General features: G+C 39.3%; 1 protein-coding gene across 2 annotated transcripts in view; it reads left to right on the top strand.

Annotated features, from left to right (window-relative positions):
- The first annotated feature begins 296 nt into the window (after window positions 1–296).
- PTPN12 (protein tyrosine phosphatase non-receptor type 12) overlaps window positions 297–13141 on the top strand; it is a 74998-nt gene continuing 62153 nt past the window's right edge. The window contains exon 1 of one of the 2 annotated variants that reach the window (XM_082043892.1): window positions 297–583. In XM_082043892.1, the coding sequence (XP_081900018.1) occupies window positions 485–583 (99 nt within the window). In that variant the 5' untranslated portion in view covers window positions 297–484. The remainder of the gene's footprint in view (window positions 584–13141) is intronic. The other variant, XM_082043891.1, reaches the window with a different exon arrangement.

The raw sequence follows: 13141 nt of genomic DNA, 5'->3' as shown, positions 1-13141 counted from the left end.
AACGGGAGGGGCTAGCAGGACGGGGCGAGGCGAACAACGCAACCAAGTTCTCCCTCGAGGCTGGGCTAGCCGGTGATGAGCGTGCGCGATCACCAATAGAACGAGGCAGCCGTTAGAGGGACCAATGGGGGGGAAGCGAATGCCGGGGCGGTTCCCGAGGGGGCGGGTATACGGAACGCCGGAGGAGCGGGAGCCGCGCCTGCGCGGGGGAGGGGACTTCGTCGTGTCCCTGTGTCGGCAGCGGCGTCCAGGGAGGGTCGGGCGGAGGGAGGGGAGGATGGAACGGGCGGCCGAGCGGCCGTGAGCGGGGTGGGGAGCCGCGCCGCACTTTCAGGCCGCGGGCAGGCCCGGGAGCTGGGAGAAGAGAGACGAGGCAGGGAGAAGGCAGCCGGGTGACGGGCTGGTGCGGCGGAGGGGGCTCAGGCGGACAGCGGCCGGGGCTGGGGCTCGGGCTCCCGCTCCGCAGGGCGGCCGGCGGGGCAGGATGAGCCAGGAGGAGATCCTGAGGAAATTCATTAAGCGAGTCCAGGCCATGAAGGACACGGACCACAATGGGGAGGACAACTTCGCCAGCGACTTCATGGTGAGGGGCGGCGGCGGCGGGCAGGGCTCTCGCTTCCCCTCGGGGTGGGGACGGGGGGTCTCACCGGGGGCACCGGGGTGCCCGGCTTGTCCCCGCAGCCCCTTCCCCATCCCTCTGCGGCGCCGGTGGAAGCGTCGCTTTCCTGTGAGTGACCCGCTATTGTGTCGCCCCGAAGCTCCCCCGTGCCCCCCGCCACTTTTTGAGCTGGGCGTTGCGGGGGGAAGGTGGCCGCCTTAATTTACCCTTCTTCCTGCCCCCACCCCCCCAGGGAAGGTTTGTCACCGCAGCCCCCTGCCCCTCCTCTGCTCCTGGGGTAGGTGATCGGCTCTTGCAAAATTAAACGGGAGCCTCCCCCCCACCCCCCTTCCTTCCCTGAGCAGATAAAGGGACAGGCGTCTCGGGGAGGGCTCTTGGCGCTTCCTCTCCCTTGCAGCCCCTTTTCTCGCGGGGTTGCCATGTATAGTGTCATCTGGGGATAATCGGGCTCTCCTCTCCTCCTTCCCCCTTTATCTGCCCCTGTAGCCGCCTGCTTGAGATTCCTCTTCTTTCTGAGGAGATGTGTTAAATGTATTGAATAGTCCTTGGAGGAATATTCATCTGCCCTTCCCTAACATCTCCCTTCGCTCCCCATCCCCCATCGCAGCCCTGCCCGGATCCCTCGTCCTTTCTTCCTTCCAGATCAGTTCACCGGCAGCCTTTGGTTAACGGGTGTGCTCGGGAGAAGAATTTATTGGAGAATTAGCGCTTTTCCTGGTTTATTTCAGCTGTTTAATCGGCTGTTAAAATGTTTGAGGGGAATCATCTTTTGAATAGACGGTCAGAGCTGTGAACAATAATTTCGATTGGGCAGATGTTGCTGGCACTTTTCAATATTGTTTCAACACTTAATATCAAAATACAGATTGACCCACAGAAGAGCTGGAGAGGAGCGTGTTAGTGACCTCCATATACGTTGATCTTTGTTTTATTATCTGGCGCTATTTGGGATTAAAACCATATTGTTAGCCCTTAAAGCTGTCAGGCTCTACTAGTGGTCTGGGAACAAAAAAAAAAAAAAAAGAAAAAAGAAAAAAATCTCAATGTAAATGTCGCATCAGAGATTGTCTGAAATGCGGGAGGAGGCCGGGGATGTTGCGCAAGGCGGAGGCGCGTTGGGAGCCCTGGCAGGTCCAGGGGTGGAAGAGGAAGCGGAGTGGACTTTGGGAAGTAACGAGTTCATCCAGGGTGGGGTGGGAGCCCGTGGGAAATCAGCCGTGCTCTTTGGGCAGGATTTTTGGAAATACTGAAAGTATGTACGCTGCCAAAACATCTGAGCATGTGGAAAAGGAAGAGAGAAGTATGTAAAATGAAGAATGGTGTTGGAGCGATAGGGTGCTTCAAAATCTGTTTCACTGAATAAATTCAGTGCATGAGAATTTAGAGGTTAAATACTTTGTCCGAACCCTGTCATTAAGTGATAGGTTTAGTAGTGTAATTGCTATTAAACACAAATTGACACTTTCTCTTGTACTGATGAGTCTGTCTTGTTCATGTAAACTACATGTACTTTACAGAACGGATGGCCTAGACTAGTGGAAAATGCAGGCTTTTTTTAGCAGCCTTTATGTTAAATAACTAGATATTAAATCTCCTAACCCCTGTCTAGCATTTCATATCTGATAAATAGCCTAATGTTTTTGCTTTTTTGAAGTCAAATGGTTTTGTCATCCTTTCATTTAAGTAGTAGCACCTCTGTATGGAAAAACAGCTTTTGTTTTATTTTCTCTATTTGACAGCATGTTGTTTCTATAGCTTTCAACTGTATAGCCAGTAAGCTTCCCCATTGCTTTCACAGAGCAGCAAGGAAAGAGGATGCTGCTAAAGAAGAGGGAAAATAGGATTGGAGACACTAATTGGCAAGGCATTTCAGGGGGAAGATGTACCTAAAACCGTGTTAAATGCTTTGGAAAGAATTGCATTCAAAATTTGTTTTGTTCTCTTAACACTTTCTATTTCAAACTTTCATATTTGATTTTTGCATAATAAATTATAGGAAAACCAGGAAATTAGGATACTAACCTTTGGCCTTAATAGTCACATTAGTTTCAATATACACCTCCATGTACTAAAGCAGATGGAGATTAGTGACAAGAGTTGTAATAACCGATTTTTTTTTCGCTATGAACATGTTGGGATTTTTTTTTTTTTAACAGAACTATGCTTAGATAATATTTCAAATAACTGAAAATGGAGAAGAAAAGAGAGGTCAAGGGGGTAAAAAGCTTCAGTATTCTGCTTTCTTCAAGATTTGGTAGAGATTGGAGGGGGCGGAAGTTGTATTTTCTTATTTAAGTGCAGGATGTACTGTTGCTGCTAGGCAGTGGCAAATTTGTGGAATAGGAATTGCTGTTACTCATCGCTTCATTTCCAAGTCAAAATGGAATCTAAAAATAGGAATAGAATAGTGGGTGAATGCAACTGAAAACAATTCTTTATTTTCACATCTTTTTTGCCTTGAATGTGTTGAGTAATAGAGTTACAGAATAGGCCTGAGTGGATGAATTAAAAGTACTTGATAGACAGATGCCAGGGAGTGCTAGAAGAGGGTAGAGAAGCTAATTATGCACAGGTAGACTGATTAGTCTGGCTGGAGGTTACTGAAATTCCATAGTATAGATGACCAAGACTGCTATTTAATAATGCCATTGATATACCCGAAAACATGTTTCACTTGGAAGGTGGAAAGTTGATTTTTTTTTTTTTAATTATTTTATTTATTTATTTTTTTTATTTCTTCCTACCCTCCCCTCCACTTTACAAGACAGATTGTCTAATTTGGGCACCAATGGCAAGTTTGTAACTGGAAATCAGATGTATTTAATTTAAATTATTTTGCACTAGAAAGGAGGTGTTATTATACTACTAAACCTATCACTTAATGAAAGGGTTCGGACAAAGTATTTAACCTCTAAATTCTCATGCGAAGGCGCTCTATTCAGCGAAACAGATTTTGAAGCGCCCTATCGCTCCAACACCTTTCTTCATTTTACGTACTTCTCTCTTCAGTACTATGGGTGTGCACAATTAAGTTTAAATGAAGCAGATAGTTTGAAAACAGTATAGGCTTGCCTGTGTGTTTTGCCAAGAAGCATGTATTTGTGGATGTAGGGGCAAGTGAGCTTTTTCTGAAAATAATGCAGGTTAGGATTTTCCTAGTATGGTTACAACACATCCAAGGGTATACTTTTTCCTGGTTTTCTGCTGACATTGCTGTTTGGGCAAAGGGAGGCAAGTATAGATTGCTTCCTCTTGGTGTTTCGTGTTGTATGAATTCAACTAGCCTGGTCTAGATTCTGATTTTCTATAATTAACATGTGTCTTACATCAAATAGGGTTTGGAAGTCAAAGCTCAATATGGAGGTAAAGAAAACAGTTTTTCTAGATGGTAGCATTTAGAAAGACCTTAATACATACTTTTTTGCTGATTTTTCATTTAATTTATCCACAACTAACACATTTGTTTTCTTATGCAATAATCTCAACAAAGGCATTCTAATATTTTTTTTCTATTTTTTGTCTGATGTGAATTGCTGTTATTATAGAACTGGAATATGAATGGTATAAAACTTAACCTTAAAAAAAAAAAATCAGATGTTATGCTTCAAATGTTTTGTGGTATATGACAGTCTTACTTAATCTTTTGGTTTATATCTCTGGCCAATCTGTTGTCACGGAACACGGAGAATGGGTGAAATTATTTGTGGTTTTTGTAGTGGGTGCTCTGTAAGGCACCCTCAGCTGTTGTCTAGAGGTACTGGTGTCAAAATGATCCCTAGATCATTGGTTTAAATAATACTGATTTTAAACAAATTTAGAAGCAGTTACTAAGTACCTACATCTGGTCTCAGATGTTCTTACACCTTTCATTCAAGAGGATGCTGGTAACTCAAACAACTGAATATTGTGTATCTGTGTTCTGTTCATCTAAGCTGAAACTCTTAGGTTTGGACATAGTATAGAACTTGATGTGTTGTTTTATAAAGAGCAGCAGTGGGTTTGAATACGTAATTGCTTTGAAACCGGTAAAAAGAAAGATTCTATGCTTTAAACCTCTTGATGGTTTTATTTTCAGAATTAAGTACTTCTGTGTCATTGTTTCGTGAAAATCCTATTTAAGAAAAGGGGAAGTGGAATGTGCTTGACCTCTAAGGATGAAAGCTAAGGTGATCACATAGAGTGCTACGCCAGATGTTATAAAACTTGCCTTCCCTGCCTTTTTCAGGAAAGTGCATCTTTTCTAAAATGCTTAAGGCTACTAAAATGAATTAGAAATCTAGACTATTCTAAATCACTGAAGACTACTAAGATATATAGCGAAAGTCCATGTCCTAATGCCAATTGTGAAGTTGATTTTCTAATTCCCGTACACTCTGAAATAGCATTAAAAGATATCACAAATACTATATTCAACCATAGCCATAGCACTTGGGAAACACCCTTCTTCAAAGCTCATCTCTATATTAATGTGTATTTTTTGTAAGCCTTTCTTATTCAAATACCATTATGCACCTCTTGAGTATCTGTGAAGATATTTTTCAGATTTATAAGGCAAACATAATCTGGGAATTTAGCGAGGAAAGATAAGAGAATTATATCTCTTTGCATTATTATTTTTAAGTTTAAAAAACACCCACCTATATAGATTTTTTTGAGATATTTTCTCATATTTATGAGTTTCATGCTTGTAGCACATAGTTTGAAACATGAACTCTCAATTTATTCTCTATTTGATGTGTGGCAAAATATATACTGTTTTTTAAAGAGAAATAATTTCTGTCTGTTAAGGTTAAACTAGGAAAAAAAGCTTTGATAGAATCAACTAGATGGAAAATCTTATAAACTGGAGGCTTTTAAATGAACATCAACAGTTTTGGGCACTTCTCTTCCCTGAAATGTGACAGAAAGAGTGATTGCCTTGGAGAAAATGACCCATAAGTGTGTTGTACAGCTGGTCTGTTATAAGCAGCTCTGCTATTACAGATGTGTTAGCAGGTCACAGACAACTGTCACTTGGGATATGCTTTGAGCCTTTTTATAATTTCAGAGCAAAAATGGGTTTGTTTCTATTTATCTTCCATATTATGCTTTGAGTGTTAATGTATTTTTGAAGTTTTATGGCAGTAAGTTTTGTTTGCTCAGTCTCTAAAGACAGCAGTATGTAAGTACTGTTCTTATGGAGTATAGATGTGTGTACCGATTTTGCTGAATATTATAGAATTGTTCAGGAGGAGCAAATGGTAATCTTGACCTTGCACCTCATGGCATACTACACACACTCCAAGTAATTTAAATAGCGTGTCAAATACATACTGTGTTTTTATTCTCATTTTGGTCCTACAGTGCCTTTTGCTATGTATAGTTATACATATATACAGAGACATAGATAGATACCGAAATACCTATACGCAGATGTCTCGTGACTGTAGTTCATCAACCCTAGACCCTAATCTGTAGATCTACATACATGTGGAGATATATGCATATATAGGTATATATCTGTATGTATGTCTGTATACTACTCTGCAGATGTGTGACTGCTATAGTAAGAATTTCTTGGTTTGGAGTGTACACAATTTACCTTGAAACTGCAATAGGTTCAGGGTATTTTTCCTTGATATTGTTATAGCTAAATAAAAGTTATCAGCTCTGCAAGCAGGGAACGGTTAATCTGAGTATCTGCTTATCCAGTGTGTATACATTTGTTAATAGTAAGTGCGACAAAAGTCTGAGGCTTTTAAATTAATCTCAAAGCCATTATTTTGTAATAAACAGAAATCCTGTTTGATTTTCTTCACTATTAAGATTCTTGGATTTTGTGTTGCGTGCTGCTGCAGTTATACTGTAATACACTTAGTACATAGGATATTTTGACATCGGGAAAATAGTAATATACTTATTAGTGTTGCAAAATGGTGAAACTGTAGTACCTTGAGTACACCTTTGTAGAACTGAAATGAGAAGCTAGATGATGTTTTTCTCCTTGGTCTTATAAAACAGCTGTCATTTAGGGAGAGGCATCAGTGTTAAAGGTCAGATGTGGAGCTAAGTAAAGCGTAAGTTATTTGCTAGAGCAAAAGCTCTTAGTGCCATTAGGAAGTGCGGTGTTTGCATCCTGGTATTTGCGTCCTGGTGTTTTCCTGGGGCTGTTGTACTCCACAATAGCTGCAGTTAAGCCAGTGCAGGCTCGCATAACTCAGCTCTGTACATTTGCCCTAAATGAAGCATGGATATGCATTTCTATTTCTGTTAACTAGCACGTGAATGTTACGAAGAGATTAAGCTCTTTGTTTTCCTGCTTCATCTGGCAAAAAACCACTTGCCAATATAAACTTAACTCATGAATATTTTGTTCAAATTTGAACGATCAGAATGTGTTTCTGGAAGGAGAGCACTCTGGTATGTCTGTAGGGTTTTCAATTCAGAACTGGAAGCTCCAGAGAGCAGCTGTATTGCTTTGCATGCTGCCTGGAGTCCCTTGACATCTTCAAGGAACAAAACTGTGTCCAGTCCCACCACTGCTGAGACAGTGCAAGTACAAAGCTTGTAGCTTTGCTAGGGAAGCTGAGAGTGCCACAGCGAAGTATGGCGAGAGTTGCGAGAGGATAAGAGCGCAGTGAAGTCTGTCAGACTTTAGGACCATAATTCTGGGTTGGGAACTGTTGTTGTAAAGTATTGTTGAATTCTGATGTCAGGACATTGCAGTCACCGCAAGGTTTGCATAGGAAAGTTACTGATTCTGAGAACCTCATTTTAGCCACCCTTTTGCCATCAGCTTTAGAATGAAAAAATTCTTACACAGCTAAAAAGATAAGTGGAGAAATAAGTTTCCCAAAAGGTACCAGATAAATAGAGGTATAAATGGATGACCTAGTTTGGTTGACCTGATTTTCTTCCTATCTATCCTCCTACTTTTAATTTCTTTAAAAGGTAATTTTATTCGTGGGAATCAATTTGTGAGAAGACTTAAAGGCAATATTGCCCTAATGGAAGTGTCTTGTGAGAAAAGCCTACAAGAATTGAATTATCGCTGTAAAATGTAGCAAGCTGATGTAACCAGTTACTTCTATGGGGGAAAATACCTAGCTCTAAGAGGACTGAAGCTGAGAGTGATGCCTTGTGGGCTAGATGTGTCATTAGGAACAAAAGCAAGTAAGGATACATATTTCATTTATATTTCTAGAAGGAAGCATCAGTAATTTTGAAGGAAATCCTACCATGATGCTTTTGACAGTTCATATTTTAAATTTCTTTTACTTCTGAGCTCTCTTCAGTAGAAATGTTTGAATTGCTTAATGATATGAATGTGCCAAGGGCAACTACATTAGTAGACTGAAAGTTGTAAGTGCTGTATGGATCGGTTTGCTTGTTCAATTTTTAATCTGCTATGGTTTTTAAGTGTTCATAAGCTTATCCTTATAATTTAGGTTCCTGTCTCTGAGGAAGGACTATGCCCTTATGTTTTCCAGGTTGGAGAGTAGGCCTTGATTCTTAAATGTTATTGAAATATATGAGTTTTAAGTGTATTATCTTAGCTGTGAGTTTTGTTGTCCAAAGTCATGGGTTGGAAAGCATCAGTCTCTAAGGGGAAATTAACTTAGTTAAAACCACATTGCTTTAAAGAACATATGCACTACTTTAATCTCTTTTTATTTACTTGTAATACAGAAATTGTTGATTTTAAACAAACTTCTTTTACGTTAACTTGCTTCTTATGTAGTCCTGTAATTTCTAGCTGGTTTTGTTTATTTTTCAAAGGTCAGAGTACATTGGTGTCCTCTTGAACAGCTTTGCATTTTGCCGCATTTGTCTGTCGTGTCGTTCTTAATTCCCCATGTGGATGACATCTGCTTTTTGTTTTTTGTCTAAAAACGCACAGATGTTTTGTACTCTGTGATCACAGGAAGAACAGCTTCTACATGGATCAGTGAGACCGAGAGCAGTGTGGTTCTGGAGAGGGCAATGTCCACCTTTTGGCTGTGCAGCTGGGCTACAGTGGGTACATGGGGCCAAGACTTTTTGTGGACAGTTAATAATGGACAATCAATGGAAGGCTGAAAAGAATGCAGTATCTGAGTAGCATTGTCTCATTTTCCTGCTTTTGTTGAGGCCAAACTGCTAGCACCGCTTCTGTCATTGCTGTCTTTTGTACCTGCTATAATGTCGATGTCATGGATGAAAAGTCTACTTCTTGTGCTGAGCTGGATGGCTGCAGCTGTTTAGATGAGGTTCTAGTTCATGCAGGTTCTGGCTGGACTTTAGAGCCTAGTAGGCATGATTCCTAGCTACATGCCACATTTGAGAGTTTTAGAGGCCTCTTATTTCATATTGTTTTCCATTTTTTGATTACTTTTTTAAATAGATGTGGTCTTTTGTGTATGTTAGTATGGCATTATTCTTATTCCTCTGTTAGTTCTTGGAGGACACTGCTATCTTTGAACAATTGGGTTCCTAATTCAAAGGATGCTATACAGGTTTCCTGTCTTTTAAGTGTTCAAGGGACTTGCTAGTGTAGATTGTGTGTCATGTTGAAATGACTGATTGCTGTGGGAACTGCACAGCTCTTAGAAAGCCTTAATAGTGTTCTACTCTGTCCTAAATGTTTCGCTTCTTATTGACCGTGTTTGGCTCTCTAATGTATAACCCTGTGGTGGAACAGTCTCTTTTTTTTCCTCAAGGCACTCAGTGTTCTGGTAGCGTATATGGTGCTTGGGTATAGCCTTCCACTTAGATTTTATTACTAGATTAGTTGTTCAGTATTTGCACAGTCTTACTGCACAAAACTGAGGAATTAATTAACATAGAAGGAGAACAAAGAAAAACAAGTGATACGAATAGTGCACTGCACTGGGCATATGTTGGGTTTGTAAGCTGATGACTAGCTGCTCTGTGAGCAAAATTGATCATAAGGATGCCTGAGTGGTAAATGTATTATGTCCTGCATTTTTGCGGTGCATAGCTTTTCTTTTTTTAACAGCTTTTTCATGTGTAGAAAATAAGTCTCAAGTCTTGCAGTATTTTTCTACTTGAATTTTTGCCTTCCTGTATAGGAAGCAAGATCACAAGTGGAAGCTACACTTTCATTATTAGTTACTCTCTCATGTATGTTCCGATAATTTTAGCAAATAGGTAGTTGCTAATTGAAATGAATACAGTTGCCCAATAGGAGTACTCAAGCGAATAATTTAGCTCAAAATAAAGCTGGAAAATGAAACACTATTCTGGAGGGAAGGGTATATGTAGGTTAGTTTAACTCTTTCAAAAACCTGAGACTTCTTGCAGAAATGAATTCGTCATAAATTGCCTATAGGGCAGCACTCCTATTGCACCAACTGTTAAAGAAAGGAAATAATCTCTTAGAAGAAACTGTCAAATACTTAAAATATTCTGGGTAGAGTCACAATATCCAAGACTTCAGTTTTTAGTAGTACAGGTGGTTACACAAAGCCATGTCGATTTTTATTATGACCAAATTAAAATGTAACACTAATTTTAACTCAGTTCCTGTGAGGTTACATAAATGTAACTGTGTGTAAATGTTAATGGACAAATAAGAAACTTTATTTAAATATTAATGCATAAAACTGACAATGATTTTAACCAGGTGGAAGGATCTTGGGAAGTACTTCAGGCACTAGCTGGAATTTATTTTAGTAAAGAAATGCATTGTTTTATATATATTTTATTTTTCTATTATTTCTACCTCAAGCAGAATTTCTTCCAGGAGGAAGAAATGTAATTTAACTTTGTTTCCCTTACCATCTTTTTGCTATAAAGCTGGACAGGAGCTTTGTACTCAAAGCTTTGGACAGGAATCCATTTTTCAAACTGAACGCTCTGAAGTAGGTTGTCATTAGGCTGAATGTTAAGCCATATAGTCGCTCACACATCAGTCATAACCTTTTATATTTTCCTTATGAACAGAAGAACCTTTCCAAAGGCTATTCCACAGAACTGCTGTGGGAATTGCCCTGATATTCTGTAGTAACATTGTTCCAGTTGCTTCTTCAACTGGTGCCAGGGATTTTCTTAATATTTTGATTAAGATGATGAAATTTGAGGAAATTTGAGCTACCTTTTTTTCTTTTTTTTTTTTTTGTTACAGTGAAAGTGGAACCTGCAAATTATTAAAATTATTTAGGATTTAAATTTCTTATTTTTGTTGTTTTGAACAGAATGGGTGGAAACTTGAATATGTGAAACTGTGGCAGAGAGGAACCTAGTTGTATTTCTTACAAATTACAGAGATCTATAGCCTGTTAATAAATGATTTAAATTGAAAGACCAATAACTGACAAAACATGTGTATCCTAAAGTCAGTAAGCTGCTGCCATAAATCCGTGTATAAACTGTGATTTCCTAAAGGGAAATAATATTTACTTCTAAAATGCTAGCTTATTCCGTTAGTAATTCTAATATGGAATAGCCTGAGTGAGCATTTGCATTTGGTAATTTATACATTATTAAACATAGAGCATTTTTTGGTGCAAAGCTGTAGCAACATATCTTTCTGGCACAGCATTTAAAAAAGCATTAGCACTGTTTAAGTTGATGATTGTGTGAAAATGAAGCCAGCATCCTGTTTGTACAGTCTTATAGCACACATAACGGGCTTCCCTTCCTGTATTCATAATAAAAATAGAAAAAATATTCTGTGTCTGGTAAAGTAAGGCAGTATGACCATCCAGTGAAGAAAGCATGTGTATATAAAAGCGTCAGTGATGATATTTTTAGCTCTTAGGGATGAAGATAACTTCCAGACATATTAAGTGTGCATCAGGCCAGGATGTGTTTAGAAGTGAGAAAAGCAGCAATGGACTAGGAAGAGACTTCAGCGCAGGGCTGTAATTAAGTAGTGAAGTGACTTATTTCTGGAGAGACTGCACCTTTGAACTAAACATGACCATGATTTTAGTCAGGTAAAGGATCTTGTACGGCATGTCTGGGAGTCACTGGAATTTGCTTTAGGAAATAAACACCAAAATTAGTTTGTTCTATTCCTACATTTCAGTGCCATGTTCTTTAGATGTTACTTTCTACTTTAAAACCTCCAGAACTTGGTCCTGAAGTCGGGAGTTTCCTGAATCATGTACTGGTTGTGTGGATTTTCAGGGGTTATTCCTTGCAAGCTATTCTAAGAGAAGTGCTAATAACACAGCAGGCAATATTTACTTATAAGATTTGTATTGTTACTTCTTTCCTTTCCCTCTTAACAGATTCTTCCTAGTGTGGTACTGGAATTTAGCACTGACTGGCAACAACTGGGAATGTGAAACGTTCTGTTGGTGGGAATGTAGCTTGCCAATTTCATATGCTCGAACTGAAGAGTTTTTTGGGGTAGAGATGACAACTTTCTCTCTTTCCTGTGGTAGGTCAGCTTAATGGGTATACGATTGTCATATTATGTGGAAAGTTAAGTATGTAGTTCATAAACTGGGCTTGAGAAGACTTTGAGAAGAAAGTTGGGCAGCTTTGCTTGTCTAAAGTTTATTGTAAAGTTTAAGGCTATTTCAAATGCCACAGAGGAGGGATTTTTGCAGAAGATGGAAGATGCTCATGTAGGCTTCCTTCTGCATTCATATTGCTGTCGGACTTGTCTTTAGCTTGTTGGGTCCAGCTTCTGGACAGACATTGGAGAAGCAAGACGCCCTTGAGGAATTCTGTGTCAGCAGGTGGTTGAATCATCCTTGCAAAGTGTGTGTTTTTTCACTGGGCACTGTACCTCTATCAGATCTTATGCAAATTGCAACATGTATTTTTTTAATTCCAACACATACTGACTGTGATTTATCTTGGATATTTTATTTTGCTTCTGTTCTTTTTTTTTTTTTTTTTTTTTTTTCCCTCCTTTCTTCCCTCACCTTCTGTGCTTGTGTTACCTTATTGCTGTACTGCTAGGATGATTTTGTTACTTTTTTACACCATCAGTTGTTACTGTTTTTGAAGATAGAGGCCATTGCACAATGAATGGAAAACTGTGTGAACAAGTTAAATATCTTCAGCTCTGTCTCTGCCTTGCTTTTAGACTGGAAGCTCTTAGAAATACACATTGACTTCATACAGGTTCTTATGGGTTTAAATAACCGAAGGCAAATTATTATTTATAGTGTAGCTGGGTACCCTTTTAAGTTGTGCAAGCATTGATTGATTTCATCAGTTATTGGGTTATAACAAGAGAGAACGTATATGGGTGGATTTTTTTGTTTTATTTTAACAAAATGCTCACAGTAGAACTAGCTGGTCTATTTGAGTCTGGTTTTAAATGCAGAACATTTCCTTTGTTTTATTATTTTATTAGAGTTAAGTTTGAAAATGTTAACATTAAACATTTTTTTAATAAGGAAAAGAAGTGTGTTAGCTCTGGACAGTGGGGCAAGAAGCCTGGGAAGCAGGACAATGAGACTTAACCAGACTGGTTAAAACAAACTGCAGTGATTGGAAGGGTTTTCCCAAAGCTGTGTTGAATGTAACAGGCTGTGTTCTCTGCATGTCTGAAAGATGGGCTTTTTAAAGTCACTTTGG

Source organism: Streptopelia decaocto (assembly GCF_964273445.1).
Source record: "Streptopelia decaocto genome assembly, chromosome: 1".
In the NCBI taxonomy this organism is placed as follows: Eukaryota; Metazoa; Chordata; class Aves; order Columbiformes; family Columbidae; genus Streptopelia; species Streptopelia decaocto.
Note: the sequence above shows the minus strand (reverse complement) of the source record. Positions and strands in the feature narration are given on the sequence as shown.